Source organism: Oncorhynchus clarkii, chromosome 9, assembly GCF_045791955.1.
Source record: "Oncorhynchus clarkii lewisi isolate Uvic-CL-2024 chromosome 9, UVic_Ocla_1.0, whole genome shotgun sequence".
NCBI lineage: Eukaryota > Metazoa > Chordata > Actinopteri > Salmoniformes > Salmonidae > Oncorhynchus > Oncorhynchus clarkii.
Genome location: NC_092155.1, coordinates 64,369,665 through 64,389,476, shown reverse-complemented (window position 1 = coordinate 64,389,476; position 19,812 = coordinate 64,369,665). Strand labels below are relative to the sequence as shown.

Genomic DNA, 19,812 nt, shown 5'->3' with positions numbered 1-19,812 from the left:
GGCCCAGAATTGACCCCTGAGGGACATCAAATCAAAATCAAATCAAATGTATTTATATAGCCCTTCGTACATCATCTGATATCTCAAAGTGCTGTACAGAAACCCAGCCTAAAACCCCAAACAGCAAGCAATGCAGGTGTTGAAGCACATTGGCTAGGAAAAACTCCCTAGAAAGGCCAAAACCTAGGAAGAAACCTAGAGAGGAACCAGGCTATGAGGGGTGGCCAGTCCTCTTCTGGCTGTGCCGGGTGGAGATTATAACAGAACATGGCCAAGATGATAATAGGTCTGGGACAGGTAGCACGTCCGGTGAACAGGTCAGGATTCCATAGCCGCAGGCAGAACAGTTAAAACTGGAGCAGCAGCATGGCCAGGTGGACTGGGGACAGCAAGGAGTCATAATGCCAGGTAGTCCTGAGGCATGGTCCTAGGGCTCAGGTCCTCCGAGAGAGAGAGAGAGAAAGAAAGAGAGAAAGAGAGAATTAGAGAAAGCATACTTAAATTCACACAGGACACCGGATAAGACAGGAGAAGTACTCCAGATATAACAAACTGACCCTAGCCGCCCGACACATAAACTACTGCAGCATAAATACTGGAGGCTGAGACAGGAGGGGTCAGGAGACACTGTGGCCCCATCCGATGATTCCCCCGGACAGGGCCAAACAGGAAGGATATAACCCCACCCACTTTGCCAAAGCACAGCCCCCACACCACTAGAGGGATATCTTCAACCACTAACTTACCATCCTGAGACAAGGCCGAGTATAGCCCACAAAGATCTCCGCCACGGCACAACCCAAGGGGGGGGCGCCAACCTAGACAGGAAGATCACATCAGTGACTCAACCCACTCAAGTGACGCACCCCTCCCAGGGACGGCATGAAAGAGCACCAGTAAGCCAGTGACTCAGCCCCTGTAATAGGGTTAGAGGCAGAGAATCCCAGTGGAAAGAGGGGAACCGGCCAGGCAGAGACAGCAAGGGAGGTTCGTTGCTCCAGGGCCTTTCCGTTCACCTTCACACTCCTGGGCCAGACTACACTAAAATCATATTACCCACTGAAGAGATGAGTCTTCAATAAAGACTTAAAGGTTGAGACCGAGTTTGCGTCTCTCACATGGGTAGGCAGACCATTCCATTAAAATGGAGCTCTACAGTATAGGAGAAAGCCCTGCCTCCAGCTGTTTGCTTAGAAATTCTAGGGAAAATTAGGAGGCCTGCGCCTTGTGACCGTAGCGTACGTGTAGGTACTGTATGTACGGCAGGACCAAATCAGAGAGATAGGTAGGAGCAAGCCCATGTAATGCTTTGTAGGTTAGCAGTACAACCTTGAAATAAGCCCTTGCCTTGACAGGAAGCCAGTGTAGGGAGGCTAGCACTGGAGTAATATGATCAAATATTTTGGTTCTAGTCAGGATTCTAGCAGCTGTATTTAGCACTAACTGAAGTTTATTTAGTGCTTTATCCGGGTAGCCGGAAAGTAGAGCATTGCAGTAGTCTAACCTAGAAGTAACAAAGGCATGGATTAATTTTCTGCATCATTTTTGGACAGAAAGTTTCTGATTTTTGCAATTTTATGTAGATGGAAAAAAGCTGTCCTTGAAACAGTCTTGATATGTTCGTCAAAAGAGAAATCCGGGTCCAGAGTAACGCCGAGGTCCTTTACAGTTTTATTTGAGACGACTGTACAACCATTAAGATTAATTGTCAGATTCAACAGAAGATCTCTTTGTTTCTTGGGACCTAAAACAAGCATCTCTGTTTTGTCTGAGTTTAAAAGTAGAAAGTTTGCAGCCATCCACTTCCTTATGTCTGAAACACAGGCTTCTAGCGAGGGCAATTTTGGGGCTTCACCCTGTTTCATTGAAATGTAGAGCTGTGTGTCATCCGCATAGCAGTGAAAGTTAACATTATGTTTTTGAATGACATCCCCAAGAGGTAAAATATAAAGTGAAAACAATAGTGGTCCTAAAACGGAAACTTGAGGAATACCAAAATTAACAGTTGATTTGTCAGAGGAAAAACCATTCACAGAGACAAACTGATATAATTCCGAAGATAAGATCTAAACCAGGCCAGAACTTGTCCTTGTAGACCAATTTGGGTTTCCAATCTCTCCAAAAGAATGTGGTGATCGATGGTATCAAAAGCAGCACTAAGGTCTAGGAGCACGAGGACAGATGCAGAGCCTCGGTCTGCCATTAAAAGGTAATTTACCACCTTCACAAGTGCAGTCTCAGTGCTATGATGTGGTCTAAAACCAGACTGAAGCATTTCGTATACATTGTTTGTCTTCAGGAAGGCAGTGAGTTGCCGCGCAGCAGCCTTTTCTAACATTTTTGAAGGAATACGCAGATTTAAAGAGGCGTCCGTAATTTGCTTTCTAATAGTTATGATCTTTTCCTCAAAGAAGTTCATGAATTTATTACTGTTGAAGTGAAAGCCATCCTCTCTTGGGGAATGCTGCTTTTTAGTTAGCTTTGCGACAGTACCAGAAATACATTTCGGATTGTTCTTATTTTCCTCAATTAAGTTGGAAAAATAGGATGATCGAGCAGCAGTAAGGGCTGCTAATATCATAGTGAATAGGTGCTGGGGACAATACTGAACCACCCATGCTCACCGAGAAACTACTGGTTCAGGTCATAGATATGACCTGAACCAGTCGAGGGCAACACTGGAGATTCCCACCCACCTCTCCAGCTGGTCAACAAGGATGTTACAGTATGATCAATAGTATCAAACGCGGCACTGAGATCCAAAATAACTAGAATATAGCTTTCACCGGCATCAGCAGCCAACAGAAGGTCATTACTGACTTTCAATAAATCAGTTTTTATGCTGTGAAGTGAGTGCAAGCCCGACAAGCCACCATTTGCTTGAAAACAACTTTTTCAAAGATCTTGGATAAAAAAATAGATTTAGAGAGAGGTCTATAATTACTCTGTGAGGAGGTAGAGCTTTAATAACAACACAGCTCAACAGAATCCTTATACATCTCCTTTCTTCACCTCACCCCGATATCACCTTTATCTCTGAGGCACACATTACCACTCAGGTGCTTTTGTCCGCTAGGCACCATTGTTCAGTGTGAGGAAAAATGGCCCTTTTCCCATCCTTTAACAAAATGAAAACCACTTCACTGTGTGCCAGGGCCCTTGAGGTCCATTATATTCTTTAGGATGCTATTGAGTTCTATTGATGGAAAGATCTTAAAATTCGCATTGACCACTTATCCTGGAGCGTCCTTTTTTGTCATGAAATAACAAACGGAAGAGGCATTTGGTGTTTATTGAGTTCAGTTGTTATTTTATTGAGCTATATGTATGTGCTGAAAATGGCAGGGTCATGGTAAGACAATAATAAGGGCTGTGTATGCTCCTTTACGTCGCAGAGAAATTCCAATGAATGTACTTGTACTCACAAATGGTAGTGAATGAAAGGTAAAGTTGAACTCGAGGTGTTGCATTCCTCTCCTCTACTCTACAGGCTGACTCTCAACCGGACGAGACTTCTGACCCGGGCCGCCAGGGGCTTCATGTTTCGCTCACACAGCAAAACCAGCGACTCTGTGGGGGAGAGTGAGAACGAGAACAAAGACTACATTCCTCTGGTGCGTTGCTGCACAGGTGCACCATTCGTTTTAGTTAAAAGACTGTTCGCTGGATCTAAATACAACCAACTGCCCATATGTTCTACATAGATTTTAAGAATGTTTACTGTAATTCACCATTGACAAAAGGGCATGTTTTTGAAAATATAAAAGTTAAATGATAAACTCAAATCAAATCAAATGTTATTTGTCACATACACATGGTTAGCAGATGTTAATGCGAGTGTAGCGAAATGCTTGTGCTTCTAGTTCCGGCCATGCAGTAATATCTAACAAGTAATCTAACCTAACAATTTCACAACAACTACCTTATACACACAAGTGTAAAGGAATGAATAAGAATATGTACATTAAAAATATATGAATGAGTGATGGCCTAACGGCATAGGCAAGATGCAGTAGATGGTATAGAGTACAGTATATACATATGAACATATGAGATGAGTAATGCAGGGTATGTAAACATTATATAAAGTGGCATTGTTTAAAGTGGCTAGTGATACATTTATTACATCAATTGTTCCATTATTAAAGTGGCTAGAGTTGAGTCAGTATGTTGGCAGCAGCCACTCCATGTTAGTGATGGCTGTTTAACAGTCTGATGGTCTTGAGATAGAAGCTGTTTTTCAGTCTCTCTGTCCCAGCTTTGATGCACCTGTACTGACCTCGCCTTCTGGATGATAGCGGGGTGAACAGGCAGTGGCACGAATGGTTGTTGTCCTTGATTATCTTTTTGGCCTTCCTGTGACATCGGGTGGTGTAGGTGTCCTGGAGGGCAGGTAGTTTGCCCCCAGTGATGCGTTGTGCAGACCTCACTACCCTCTGGAGAGCCTTACGGTTATGGGCAGAGCAGTTGCTGTACCAGGCGGTGATACAGTCCGACAGGATGCTCTCGATTGTGCATCTGTAAAAGGTTGTGAGTGTTTTTGGTGACAAGCCCAATTTCTTCAGCCTCCTGAGGTTGAAGAGGCGCTGCTGTGCCTTCTTCACCTCGCTGTCTGTGTGGGTGGACCATTTCAGTTTGTCCGTGATGTGTACACCGAGGAACTTAAAACTTTCCACCCTCTCCACTACTGTCTCGTCGATGTGGATAGGGGGCTGCTCCCTCTGCTGTTTCCTGAAGTCCACGATCATCTCCTTTGTTTTGTTGACATTGAGTATGAGGTTATTTTCCTGACACCACACTCCGAGGTCCCTCACCTCCTCCCTGTAGGCCGTCTCGTCTGGGCATACTTGAACTAGTCAGTAAAGATATAAAGTAGTTGAAGACAAAAAAGCTGCAACAATGGGAGAAAATCTGGTACTTACTGGTATCAAAGAAAATGAGGGCGAAGATGTTAAGGTGTAGGGAAATAGTTATTTCTGTAAGTACTACCGATCCCAGGCGAGACTCGACAAACTCAAACGTGTACACTGTTTGGGACAGAGATATGAGCACCCAAATGTTGACAAATTTGCATTCTTTAAAGATAGAATATTAAAGATAAAATAACCGCTGGCATGAAAATAAGCATGAATGAGCAGTTCCCAAAGGAAATTGCAGAACGGTGCAAGGTTCTGTACTCACTCTTCAAGGTGAATAGATTTAAAGGGAAACCTTTAGCTCTCGTAGTCGATAAACTGTGACCAACTGTTCAGACACCAAGACTACTCCTAAGCTATTCTAAATATTTCCCAGAGTCAAATAATGGAACACCCAATACTAACCATGGTAGGGATTGTATTATTATTATTTTTTACAATAAAATACAACAAACTGATAAAGAAATAAACTACAATAGACTATACCGTTCAAGATAGGGAATGTTGTAAAATAATTAGTATTCAACTTTCTATTTATAGTATATATAAATAGATAAAAGACTGCATTAGAAGAAAGGATAATAATGCAAAAGTTTGCAAAAGTCTGAAATGAGGTAGGAATAAACATGTAGGGATAAAACACAGGACATAGACACAGTGTTTGGGCATGTGATGGAAGGTGAGGTGGATGTTTTTGTGTTTGGAAAAGTGTGGAGTTAAGTGAGTGAAAAAGGAAAATGGTTGCAAATGCCAGAGCCCATGTGTGTCTGCGAGGAGGGGTTGTGACAGAGAGAGCTTTCAATTTTGTTCGGATACAGTGCCTTGCGAAAGTATTCGGCCCCCTTGAACTTTGTGACCTTTTGCCACATTTCAGGCTTCAAACATAAAGATATAAAACTGTATTTTTTTGTGAAGAATCAACAACAAGTCGGACACAATCATGAAGTGAACGACATTTATTGGATATTTCAAACTTTTTTAACAAATCAAAAACTGAAAAATTGGGCGTGCAAAATTATTATTATTATTATTACTTTTGCCTATCTTAATCTTTTCTTTTTATTGGCCAGTCTGGGATATGGCTTTTTCTTTGCAACGCTGCCTAGAAGGCCAGCATCCCGGAGTCGCTTCTTCACTATTGGTGTTTCTCAATCTAGACACTCGAATGTACTTGTCCTCTTGCTCAGTTGTGCACCGGGGCCTCCCACTCCTCTTTCTATTCTGGTTAGCGCCAGTTTGCGCTGTTCTGTGATAGGAATAGTACACAGCGTTGTACGAGATCTTCAGTTTCTTTGCAATTTCTCGCATGGAATAGCCTTCATTTCTCAGAACAAGAATAGACTGACGAGTTTCAGAAGAAATGTCTTTGTTTCTGGCCATTTTGAGCCTGAAATCGAACCCACAAATGCTGACGCTCCAGATACTCAACTAGTCTAAAGAAGGCCAGTTTTATTGCTTCTTTAATCAGAACCACAGTTTTCAGCTGTGCTAACATAATTGCAAAAGGGTTTTCTAATGATCAATTAGCCTTTTAAAATGATAAACTTGGATTAACTAATACAACGTGCCATTGGAACACAGGAGTGATGGTTGCTGATAATGGGCCTCTGTATGCCTATGTAGATATTCCGTAAAAAATTTGCTGTTTCCAGCTACAATAGTCATTTACAACATTAACAATCTCTACACTGTATTTCTGATCAATTTTATGTTATTTTAATAGACAAAAAAATGTGATTTTCTTTCAAAAACAAGGACATTTCTAAGTGACCCCAAACTTTTGAACGGTAGTGTAAGTACGTGGTTACAAAGGGTATCAGTGTCTTAACAGCGCAATTTTCCAAGGCAGGATATTCTGAGCACAGCCCAATCCAGAAATCTGGCAGTGGCTTCTGATTAAATAACATTTTGACAGAACCGCTTGTTGCAATTTTGATGAGGCTCTCTTGTTTAGATATCGGTAAGTGGACAGGAGGCAGGGCATGAAAGGAATAACGAATCCAGTTGTTTGTGTCATCCGTTTCGGGAAACTACCTGCATAATTGCGCACCAACTCACTCAGGTGCTTCGCTATATCACGTTTGACATTGTCCGTAAGCTTGAGTTCATTTGCACACAAAAAAATCATACAATAATGGAAAGACCTGTGTTTTGTCCTCATTAATGCAGACAGAGAATAGCTCCAACTTCTTAATCATAGTCTCAATGTTGTCCCGCACATTGAATATAGTTAAGGAGAGTCCCTGTAATCCTAGATACAGATCCTTCAGTCGAGAAAAAACATCACCCAGATAGGCCAGTCGTGTGAGAAACTCGTCATCATGCAAGCGGTCAGACAAGTGGAAAATTATGGTCATTAAATATTTTTTGCCCATTCCTCCTGACAGAGCTGGTGTAACTGAGTCACATTTTCTATGGGATTGAGGTGAGGGCTATGTGATGGCCACTCCAATACCTTGACTTTTTTTGTCCTTAAGCCATTTTGCCACAACTTTGGAAGTATGCTTGGGGTCATTGTTCATTTGGAAGACCCATTTGCAACCAAGCTTTATCTTCCTGACTGGTGTCTTGAGATGTTGCTTCAATAAATCCACATAAGTTTGCTTCCTCATGATGCCATCTATTTTGTGAAGTGCACCAGTCCCTCCTGCAGCAAAGCACCCCCACAACATGATGCTACCACCCCCGTGCTTCACGGTTGGGATGGTGTTCTTCGGCTTGCAAGCCTCCCCCTTTTTCCTCCAAACATAACGATGGTCATTATGGCCAAACAGTTCTATTTTTGTTTCATCAGACCAGATGACATTTCTCCAAAAAGTAATATTTTTGTGATTTTCCCCATGTGCAGTTGCAAACCGTAGTCTGGCTTTTTTATGGCGGTTTTGGAGCAGTGAGTTCTTCCTTGCTGAGCGGCCTTTCAGGTTATGTCGATATAGGACTCGTTTTACTGTGGATATAGATGATTTTTTACCTGTTTCCTCCAGCATCTTCACAAGGTCCTTTGCTGTTGTTCTGGGATTGATTTGCACATTTTGCACCAAGTATGTTCATCTCTAGGAGACAAAACGCGTCTCCTTCCTGAGCGGTATGATGGCTGCGTGGTCTCATGGTTTTTATACTTGCGTACTATTGTTTGTGCAGATGAATGTGGTACCTTCAGGCATTTGAAAATTGCGGAGGTGGATGTCTACAATTTGTTTTCTGAGGTCTTGGCTGATTTCTTTTGATTTTCCCATGATGTCAAGCAGAGAGGCACTGAGTTTGAAGGTAGGCCTTGAAATACATCCACAGGTACACCTCCAATCAAATGATGTCAATTAGCCTATCATATGCTTCTAAAGCCATGACATCATTTTCTGGAATTTTCCAAGGTGTGTAAAGCCACATTCAACTTAGTATATGTAAACTTCTGACCCACTGGAATTGTGATACAGTGAATTGTAATTGAAATAATCTGTCTGTAAACAATTGTTGGAAAAATGTGTCATGCACAAAGTAGATGTCCTAACCAACTTGCCAAAACTATAGTTTGTTAACAATCAATGTGTGGAATGGTTGAAGTTTCAATGACTCCAACCTAAGTGTATTTCAACTTCCGACTTCAACTCTATGGACGAAGGCCTTCCTTTTTTTTAATCAAGTTTTTGAAAGAAAATAAAACTTGTTGTCCATTAAAACAACATCAAATTGATCAGAAATACAGTGTAGACATTGTTAATGTTAATGTTGTAAATGACTGCAGCTGGAAACGGCAGATTCTTTATGGAATATCTACATAGGTGTACAGAGGCCCATTATCAGAAACCATCACTCCTGCGTTCCAATGGAACTTTGTGTTAGCTAATCCAAGTTTATCATTTTAAAAGGCTAATTGATCATTAGAAAACCCTTTTGGAATTATGTTAGCACAGCTGAAAACTGTGATTCTGATTATTAACGAAGCAATAAAACTGGCCTTCTTTAGACTAGTTGAGTATCTGGAGCATCAACATTTGTGGGTTCGATTCCAGGCACATAATGGCCAGAAACTAAAACCTTTCTCTTCAAACTCATCAGTCTATTCTTGTTCTGAGAAATGAAGGCTATTCCATGCGAGAAATTGCAAATAAACTGAAGATCATGTACAATGCTGTGTCAACTCCCTTCACAGAACAGCGCAAACTAGCTCTAACCAGAATAGAAGTGGGAGGCCCCGGTGCACAACTGAGCAAGAGGACAAGTACATTTGAGTGTCTAGTTTGAGAAACAGACGCCTCACAAGTCCTCAACTGGCAGCTTCATTAAATAGTACCCGCAAAACACCAGTCTCAATGTCAACAGTGAAGAGGCAACTCCGGGATGCCGGCCTTCTAGGCAGAGTTGCAAAGAAAAAGCCATATCTCAGACTGGCCAATAAAAATGAAAGTTTAAGATTGGCAAAAGAACACAGACAATGGGCAGAGGAAGATTGGAAGAAAGTGTTATGGACAGACAAATCTAAGTTTGAGGTGTTCGGATCACAAAGAAGAACATTTGTTAGATGCAGAAAAAATAAAAAATATGCTGGAGGAGTGCTTGATGACATCTGTCAAGCATGGTGGAGGCAATGTGATGGTCTGGGGTGCTTTGGTGGTGGTAAAGTAGAAGATTTGTACAGGGTAAAAGTAATCTTTAAGAAGGAAGGCTTTCACTCCATTTTGCAACGCCATGCCATACCCTGTGGACGGCGCTTAATTGGAGCCAATTTCCTCCTACAACAGAACAATGACCCAAAGCACAGCTCAAAACTATGCAAGAACTGTTTAGGGAAGAAGCAGTCAGCTGGTATTCTGTCTGTAATGGAGTGGCCAGCACAGTCACCGGATCTCAACCCTATTGAGCTGCGTGTGGGAGTAGTTTGACCATATGGTACGTAAGAAATGCCCATCAAGCCAATCCAACTTGTGGGAGGTGCTTCAGCATGGGGTGAAATCTCTTCAGATTACCTCAAGAAATTGACAACTAGAATGCAAAAGGTCTGCAAGGCTGTAATTGCTGCAAATGGAGGATTCTTTGACCAAAGCAAAGTTTGAAGGCCAACAATTATTATTTCAATTAAAAATCATTATTTATAACCTTGTCAGCACCTTGACTATATTTCCTATTTATTTTGCAACTCATTTTATGTATGTTTTCATGGAAAACAAGGACATTTCTGGGATTTATCTAACTAAAACGACACTTCATGTTATCTCTGGGACCCTTTGGATGATACATTCTTAAATCTTGCTCTGATTTAAGTACACATTTCACCTTCAGAGGTGAATTTATCAAACCTATCGAGGTGAAAAAAAGTGTTTTGTTGTTAAGAGCTCTCCTCAAGCAATAGCATGGCATTTTTTTCGCAGGAATAGCTACTGTATATTGGACAGTGCAGTTATATTAACAAGAATTTAAGCTTTCAGCCGATGTAAGACACTTATCTGTACCGACATTTGTTGTTTCTCTAAAATCTGTGATCGTAACACAAGGCGCTGCATGATTTACAACTGTCCCGTTGTTAAGTCATCCCACAGAATCTCAATTGGATTGAGGTCTGTGCTTTGAATAGGCCATTCCAATGTATTTAAATGTTCCCCTTAAACCAGTCGAGAGTCGCTTTAGCAGTATGCTTAGAGTAATTGTCCTGCTGGAAGGTGAACCTCTGTCCCAGTCTCAAATCTCTGGAAGATTGAAACAGGTTTCCCTCAATAATTTCCCTGTATTTAGCTCTATCCATCATTCCTTCAATTCTGACCAGTTTCCCAGTCCCTGCCGATGAAAAACATCCCCACAGCATGATGCTGCCACCACCATTCTTCACTGTGGGGACTTTATCCCTGACCTGTTTGGAAAACTCCTTGGTCTTCATAGTGCTGCTTGCTTGGTGGTGCCCTTTGCTTAGTGGTGTTGCAGACTCTGGGGCCTTTCAGAACAGGTGTATGTATACTCAGATCATATGACACTTAGATTGCACACAGGTAGACTTTATTTAAGTAATTATGTGTCTTCTGAAGGTAATTGGCTGCACCAGATCTCATTTAGGGGCTTCATAGCCAAAGGGGTGAATACATATTCACACACTACTTTTCTGTTTTTTACATGTTTTTTTTTTTCATTTCACTTCACCAATTTGGACTATTTTGTGTATGTCCAATACATGAAATCCAATTTATGGTTGTAATGAAACAAAATAGGAAAAACACCAAGGGGGGTGAATACTTTTGCAAGGCACTGTATATGGGGGATAGAACCATCCTACCTCTGCAGGTTTTGCTACGAATAGACAGAATCATTAGATCATTTGTTTTGATACTGTCCACATGTACAGTAGCTTGTTTTTGGTTGCAGGTTCAGAAATGGCTGAAGAATTACAACATTTACCTGGAGCTAACTCTGCCAATAGCACTGCTGGGTGATTTGAAAAGTCATAGTCAATCGATCAATAATATAATAATACTTTTAGCAAAAAATTGTATCTTTAGTTTACAATCTGTAGAAAGTATGATAATAGAAAGGTTCAGAACTTTAGTGAAACATCACAGCACAGTTGAAAAATATATAAACTGGATGGTCTTCAGAGATAGATGGGAGGGGTTGAGAGTAGCTGAAGGATGGGATTAAAAACAAACAAAAGATACCTATTATAAAATACATGTATATAGTATGTGTAAACTTGGAGTTGAAGCCTTTGTGTTGTTAGTTTACCATTAGTTTACTCCAATTAGGTGAGGGTTAGGGGAACATAATAAAGGAAAATATATTTCACAATTTGTATTAAACTACCTCTCTCTGGTACAGGTGTCCTTACAGTTGGCATGTGGTGCGTTCTGCCTGGACATCGCTCTGTGTGAGGCCATCAACGTGTCCATGGACAAGCTGAAGTGGACGTCTCCCTTCACCAGCCACCGGGTCAGTCTGGGTCACCACGTCTCCCACTCAGCCAGCCGCCGCTCAAACAGCAGCGCTGCAGACGACAGCCACAGGTCCACCTCTCCATCTCCGTTTGAGAGCTCAGCTAAGGAGACAGAAACCAGCCTGGCAGGCCACCACCAGCACAAGCCTGGAGACCTGGTTGTCAGCAGCCACAGACAAGGGGGGCATAGCCCCTCTCACCTGGCCAGGAGTCCACGGACTGAGGGTTGGCCTGGGTCTTCTCCTTCCTTCCTAGGCGGCCCCTCCACCCCTACCTTTACCACCTACGCCGAGCACCCTCTCTCCCCTCACTCTCAGACAGACAGCGGAAGGGACTCGGAGTCGGAGAGCGTGGAAACCCCCCCTGCAGCGCCTCCTGGTGGCCCGGGGTCCAGGAAGAGGCTGAATACGGAGGGCATGGTGTGGGCCACGGCTGTAGCCCTGGCCTGGCTGGAGCACAGCTCGGCCAGCTACTTCATAGAGTGGGAGCTGATAGCAGCTAAGGCTAGCATGTGGCTCAGTGCCCAGACCATCCCTGAAGGAAAAGACTTAGCCTCAGTCAAGTCTGCTGCCAACCAGCTCTTTATCATCCTCAGACATTGGGACGAGAACCTGCAGCTCAACATGCTCTGCTACAACCCCAACAGTGTCTGAGGCTGATTGCATCGCATGCACCGTCCTCCATCCGGACATATCCAACCATGCTATGCTAACTGACTAACGCTTTATTTACTATTTATTTTTTGCCATTTTGAGTATTGCCGAATTTGTTAGTGCAGCTATTGTGAGCTTTGTGTCGTAGAATTGATTCTGTTATGATAACTTCTAAACCTGTCAGAAGCTTCCCAGAGTCACAAACTTGCTTGTTGGCACCCTTTGGGTGGATACATTCACCAGCTATGGGTCTGTTTAAACATGATTCTATTCACATGGAGAAGAAGTGTAAGAGTAAAGTGTAAGAGTAAACGTACATATTCTAAAAAATAGAAGTTTATGAAAATATATGTATTGTTTTATTTATGTTTAATATTTCCATCATATTGATGTCCAATGATGAGAGAATATGCCAAAACAATTCCCATGAGACTTTTACAATTATTTATATTGCATCTAATGTGTTTGATCGTCACAATCATTTCAAAATCAATATTGTGATATATGAAAATTTGCCTGGTCCCAGATCTGTTTGTGTCTTGCCAACTATGGCCAATTCCTCTTCTCATGTTTGATGTCTTCGTATTGGTTCAGAAACCGTCCTTTTATCGCTGTTTATTTTGTATTCATCAGCCATAAGTGCCTAACAATGATTAAACACAAACAAAGATTGGTTATCAGAAATACGTATTTAGATGTTTCTCTGCTGTTATTTCTCTGTTGTTATTGTTTGATATCAAATGTGTTTCCATATAAAAAATGCTCAGCGTGTTTTCTTTTGTAGGTATTCTGAATAATGTGATAGAAACTTTCAATTTGGATGAAAGAAATTAGTTTTTCTGTCCTTTGTCCTTTCCTTTGTCCTTTCCTTTCCTTTGTCATTTCCTTTCCTTTGTCCTTTTCTTTCCTTTGTCCTTTCCTTTCCTTTGTCCTTTTCTTTCCTTTGTCCTTTCATTTCCTTTGTCCTTTCCTTTCCTTTGTCCTTTCCTTTCCTTTGTCATTTCCTTTCCTTTGTCCTTTCCTTTCCTTTGTCCTTTTCTTTCCTTTGTCCTTTCCTTTCCTTTGTCCTTTTCTTTCCTTTGTCCTTTCCTTTTTCCTTTTACTTCCTTGGTCCTTTCCTCTCATTTGTCTCTTTTGTAAGACATTGTACTCTGCTCTCATATTTCCTCAAAAATGTTGTTCATTTTACTCAGGTAGTATTATTTTCCTAAGGCTTTGAAATTTCATCCATCCTGCTGCATGGAAAACCAATGTTTGTGTTATAATATGTATCAACAGTGGGAGCAAAGCAATTCCCCCACAGCCAACCTGTTCTGCTGCATTTGGCCCAGGTCAGAAGTAGTGCACTATAGAGAGTCAGGTGCCATTTGGAACATACCTCTAGAAATATTGTAATTTAATTGTGATCTGTGTAAACTTATAGTGATTGTGGCGGCTGGCTTTACTTGTGTACAACTCGATTGTTGCTGTGTGTTTTGAGAATATGATTGTTGACTGTTTTGAGGCTGTTAAAAGTTTCCATAGTCTCAGTTTGCTAAATGTCAGTGGCATGACTATGCAACTGCATGTAATAAAATATTTCCCCTCATGAAGCCGTACAAGTTTGCATCAAGACAAAGATAAAATTATTAGTCCTGTTCGTTACACAAACAATATAACATATGTTACCCTGCATGGTGCAATAGTGGTTTAGGTCCAGTTTTATGTTTAATTAATGATGCTTGGCATTTAAACATAATTGCACCCATAGGCAGTACTATTCATAGCCAGTAGATGATGCACCACACTTCAAAACACCATGAAGTTAAGAAGGTCTCTCATTGAACTTGACAAAATGAAATCACTTTCTATTTTACAGACATTGGTGTGGTAAATTGGTGTGGTAAGCCATACCTGACTCTGTCTGAGGGCCTCATTAACAACAAGTGTAGGAAGGAGCAACGGCTCAGAGAAAGCAAATAGCCCATTAGGATAACAAGGATCTAGCCATGCTAGTAACACCACAACCTGGAAGCACATACCTTTCTCTCGCTCTGTTAGAGATACTGTATGAAAGAGAGGACCGGGGAGAGAGAGTTGTAGGGATAGAGGGAGAGATTGAGGTAGGAGAGAGAAGGAGAGATGGAGGTAGGGGATAGAGAGAAAGCATGGGGGGAGAGAAATAGAGTGAGAGAGAGATTGAGGTATGGAGAGAGAGAGAGGTATGGAGAGAGTGCGATAGAAGTATTGAGAGAGAACATGAATGAAGAAGAACCATGGCTCATTAGTGTGACAGGTGATATATCTTTACCCTTCCTTTATACACAGAGCTACAAATGCTCCTGTTGCTGGTACACGAGGTACACACTGCACAGGGCACATGGTACACACTACATGGTGCACATGGTATACACTACACAGGGCACATGGTACACACTACACAATGCTTTGAAGAGCAATCCTCCAAAGCCAGTACCCAACAAGGGATTTGACTGTGCCCCTCAAATCTCAGCAACACTTCAACTCTGCTGGAGAGTTTTTGTGCAAGCAACTGACTGTGGCTTCAGCGATTAGAGGCACAGCACTGAAGGACAGTTTGGTTTTCAGTTAGTTTATTGCCTCTTTAGGCTTCCCTCATAATACTTTTCCTACTTTCTTAGTCAGAGAAAGGATCTGCATAAGGACTTCTGATGTTCATATTGTTACTAGGCTACTGCTTCTATATTCAGAGAAAATATCTGTGTAAGGGAGGTGTTAGAACAGACCAACGCATGTTTTGCTGTGTCTCTTTGCATGAACAAATTAACATTGTCTATATTTAACATGGCTATTGGAGCATCTTTATGCTGTTTAACAAGGTTTCTGAGTCAATTGAGCAGCAATGATCAGGGAAAATCTAAAACTTGTTTGAGGTTTAAAAAGCCTTCTGCCTCCTGAGTGCCGTGGAAAATGTATCACCCCCTACAAAAATGTCCATTAATTATAATCCACATAATAATTCACATTTCCTGTTTCTGCAGGATTATTTTATACTGCTGTAGCAAGCTGGCTCAAATTAAGATCTACACCCTAATTAGGGCTAACTCGGTGGTCAAGATACTGATAGGCCCATCGATAATATGACAGTTGTTCTCTATGTACAGGCCTACCAATGAATAAGCCTAAGTAAGAATACTGTTTGGAAAAGGATCCAATCACCACCCGAGTGGCGCAGCAGTCTAAGGCACTGCATCTCAGTGCTAGAGAAGTCACTACAGACCCTGGTTCGATTCCAGGCTGTATCACAACCGGCCGTGATTGGGAGTCCCATAGGGCGGTGCACAATTGGCCCAGTGTCGACCAGGTTAGGGTACTCAGTACTTTGTTGAAGCACCTTTGGCAGCGATTACAGCATTAAGTCTTTGTGGGTATGATGCTACAAGCTTGGCACATCTGTATTTGGTGAATTTCTTCCCTTCTTCTCTGCAGATCCTCTCCAGCTCTGTCAGGTTGGATGGGGAGCGTTGCTGCACAGCTAATTTCAGGTCTCTCCAGAAAAGTTCGATCGGGTTCAAGTCCGGGCTATGGGTGGGCCACTCAAGGACATTCAGAGACTTGTCTCAAAGCGACTCCTGCGTTGTCTTGGCTGTGTGCTTAGGGTCGTTGTCCTGTTGGAAGGTGAACCTTCGCCTCAGTCTGAGGTCCTGAGCCCTCTGGAGCAGGTTATCATCAAGGATATCTCTGTACTTTGCTCCATGAATCTTTGCCTCGATTCTGACTAGTCTCCCAGTCCCTGTCCCTGAAAAACATCCCCACGGCATGATGCTGTCACTACCATGCTTCACTGTATGGATAGTGCCAGTTTTCTTCCAGATGTGACGCTTGGCATTCAGGCCAAAGAGTTCAATCTTAGTTTCATCAGACCAGAGAATCTTGTTTCTCATGGTCTGAGAGTCTTTAGGTGCCTTTTGGCTAACTCCAAGTGGTCTGTCATGTACCTTTTACTGAGGTGTGGCTTCCATCTGGCCACTCTACCATAAAGGCCTGATTGTTAGAGTGCAGCAGAAATGGTTGTCCTTCTGGAAGGTTCTCCCATCTCTACAGAGAAACTATAGAGCTCTGTCAGTGACCATCGGGTTCTTAGTCACCTCCCTGACCAAGGCCCTTCACCCCTGATTGCTCAGTTTGGCCGGGCGGCCAGCTCTAGGATGAGTCTTGGTGGTTCTAAACCTCTGTGTTCTTGGGAACCTTCAATGCTGCATAAATGCCCTTCCCCATATCTGTGCCTCGACACATTTATGTCTCTGAGCTGTACGGACAATTCCTTCGACATATGGCTTTGTTTTTGCTCTGATGTGCACTGTCAACTGTGGGACATTATATAGACAGGTGTGTGCCTTTCCAAATCATGTCCAATCAATTGAATTTACCACAGGTGTAGAAACATCTCAAGGATGATCAATGGAAACAGGATGCACCAGAGCTCAATTTCGAGTCTCATAGCAAAGGGTCTGAATACTTATGTAGATAAGGTATTTTTGCTTTTTTAATTTTAATACATTTGCAAAAAAAAGAAGAGATGTTTTCACTTTGTCATTATGGGGTATTGTGTGTAGATTGATGAGGATTTTTATTTTATTTAATCCATTAGAATAATGATGTAATGTAACAAAATGTGGAAAAAGTCAAGGGGTCTGAATAGCTTTCAAAGGCACTGTATGTCACTAATGACAGCTGTAGGCCTATTGGTCGAGATGTGTTAGAGCTTTAACAAGGCACACCCATCTCAGGCAAAATGAAATATAAGGTAAGTATTGTGACATTAACAAAACTTTTATTTTGTTCTAAAAATAGTTTGGTTTTTGCTATTCATGACAACATACAGGATTGTGTGGCAAACACTTAATTGATGATGGCTACTGTATACAGTATACATACAATGCAGCAACCCACATAGATATTATTAGAACAGAGGTTTTGTTCAAATGACATGATGTTGCTTTGAGAATGTATGAACCAAGGTCTTTTGGGGAAAAATACTGGTTGTCAAGCTTTCTCTAATGTCTCTGCTATTGCTGTTTAAAGCGTTCCCCTGTGGAATTAGTTTTATCAACCTATATTTATAAATCCTCCAAAAGGTCTTTGTTTGCAGATAAGATTATATTTCTGTGGAGGCTCTTTTAAATATGAGAATAGCAGTTAACTCTCTATGGTACGTTGTATTCATGTACCAAGAGGAACGGAACCTCCTCTTCCATTAGAATACAGGTATCTGTTGACTCACTTTACAAAAAAGTTGCTATGGAAATATTAATAAGTAGGCCATGTGTTACATAATTCCCTGTTAGAAATGATATTTTTGAAATGTTCTGTTCTAAACCTCCCAGGAGTTTCATCGGAGAGGAAAAGGTAGAGTATACAGATACTCTGGTTTCATGAAGCTTTAGGGTTATTTTCTTATGGCGAGATGGGAGTGGATGGATCTTTTGGGAGAGGGGTTGCTATTGAGTTTACGCTCAGCATCGAGAATAACTATTAACTTAAGAACAAAACATGCCGATTTCTCCTGAAAGATCTTTCTCAAACGGTTAAACGGTTAATTTTAAGACAATCAGAAAAGGGTAGTGTTCTTGTCACTGTTTTTTTTATTTTCTTTTCCAGGGGTTACAGGCAGGTCAATACACACACAGCAGCACAACACAGGCCCAGTCACTCACTCACACCACATGCCCTCTTCTCTGACTGCAATCTGATTAGTAGATTGTTCCTTTGTTTATAGTTTTTTTTATATGGTGTGGCTACCAAGTCTTTAGCCATGGTGTCCCCATTCTGACTCTGAATCTAGCCATGAAGGTACATGCCAGTGAGGGGTCAATTCCAATCCATTCAGAAAGTAAACTAAATTAAAATTACACAATTACACATTTTCCTGGAATTGGAGTTGGAATTTCATTGTACTTCCTGAATTGACTGGAATTGAACTGGAATTGACCCCAAACATGCGACAGTGACATAAACCTGTTAACTCCAGCTGTTCCCAGGTGTAACAGCTGTAAGCACAGTGCAGCAATGTGTATCTGTACTGTTCCACAAAACCTGTTGTAACTGCCATGTAAAACATGCCTTAGCTTAACATGCCTTAGTTAAATTCAAGGCACATATTAAAGATGCACACCCTGAATAAAGGGACACAAACAGCCGTATCAAACCATGAAGGCATGGCAACGATGCGACCATGGCAGCTCTGTCTGAATTAATCATGACTGACACATGAACGACTCAATTTGGCTTCAAGTTCACGGTTCACATACAGGTCAACGATTTCTATAACTAACTCAAGATAGACCAGAGCCTGTCATTTACAATGGGAACAAATGAATAATAGTGTGCCAACAAGCAAGGTGTGAAGAGCCAAGCACAAGCTAGCGAGATCCTATTGGCGCGTTCTAGCATGTATTTGCATATTTCCTTTAGGGAACGCCTACTCTGTGAAATGCGCTTGTGCAAAACTCAATTCGCCCTTGCACTCCTTCTAAAGAACGCATATTTTTACTTTGGCAAAGAGTAAAGACGACAAAGCTTAGTCAAATCTGTTCATAACAGATTCCTGTTTTGGAAACAGAAAACTGTATTGAGATCAAATGTTTCATCAATAAGAAAATTAGTAGAATGTCGGCCAAAATCCATCTCATCCTATCTTCTCCCACTGCCAGTCACTGGGCTTCCTCTCATCCCCATATTTAGCAGTGAGTGGAAACACCAACCGGATGCTTCTCATTTATACATCAGGTGAAATATCTGTCTCATTGTTCTATTTGTGTACAGGTGTTGAATCTTCATTTGATCACTCTGTTGCTGAAGAAATCTAAAACTTGTAGTGTATTTAAGGTTTAAAGAGGCTTCTGTCTCCAGAGTGGTTTGGAAAATGTATCATTCCCTACAAAAATGTCCATTCATTCTAATCCACATAATAATTCACATTTCTTTTTGCTGCAGGATTATTTTCATGTTGTAGCAAACTGGCTCAAATTAAGATCTACACCTGTAAAGGAGGCTCAGATATCCCCACTGCTTAGACTGTGGTTACACAGGAATCCTAATTCTGATATTTTGCTCTGATCTTTGAAAAAAAAATCTGTTTTCTAATGCTATTCTGTCATGAGGCTAAGATAAAATGTTGCAGTTTTAAAGCAAATTTCCTGCTATTCTAAAATTGATTAAATATTTTTTTCCCCTATGAGGGGGCGACATCCAGGGGGTCCACAACCCCCTAAAAAATATGTATATAAATTGGTTGGGGGCCCTTTGGAGCTCTGGGGCCCTGGGGCACGTGCCCTGCATGCCAATTCAGTAATCTGGCCCTGCATATGAG

General features: G+C 41.6%; 1 protein-coding gene across 1 annotated transcript in view; it reads left to right on the top strand.

Annotated features, from left to right (window-relative positions):
- LOC139417356 (von Willebrand factor A domain containing 5B1) overlaps positions 1-12,753 on the top strand; it is a 53,610-nt gene extending 40,857 nt beyond the window's left edge. The window contains exons 20-21 of the mRNA XM_071166627.1: positions 3,491-3,614; positions 11,715-12,753. Of these exons, the coding sequence (XP_071022728.1) occupies positions 3,491-3,614; positions 11,715-12,482 (892 nt within the window). The 3' untranslated portion in view covers positions 12,483-12,753. The remainder of the gene's footprint in view (positions 1-3,490; positions 3,615-11,714) is intronic.
- The last annotated feature ends 7,059 nt before the right edge of the window (positions 12,754-19,812 follow it).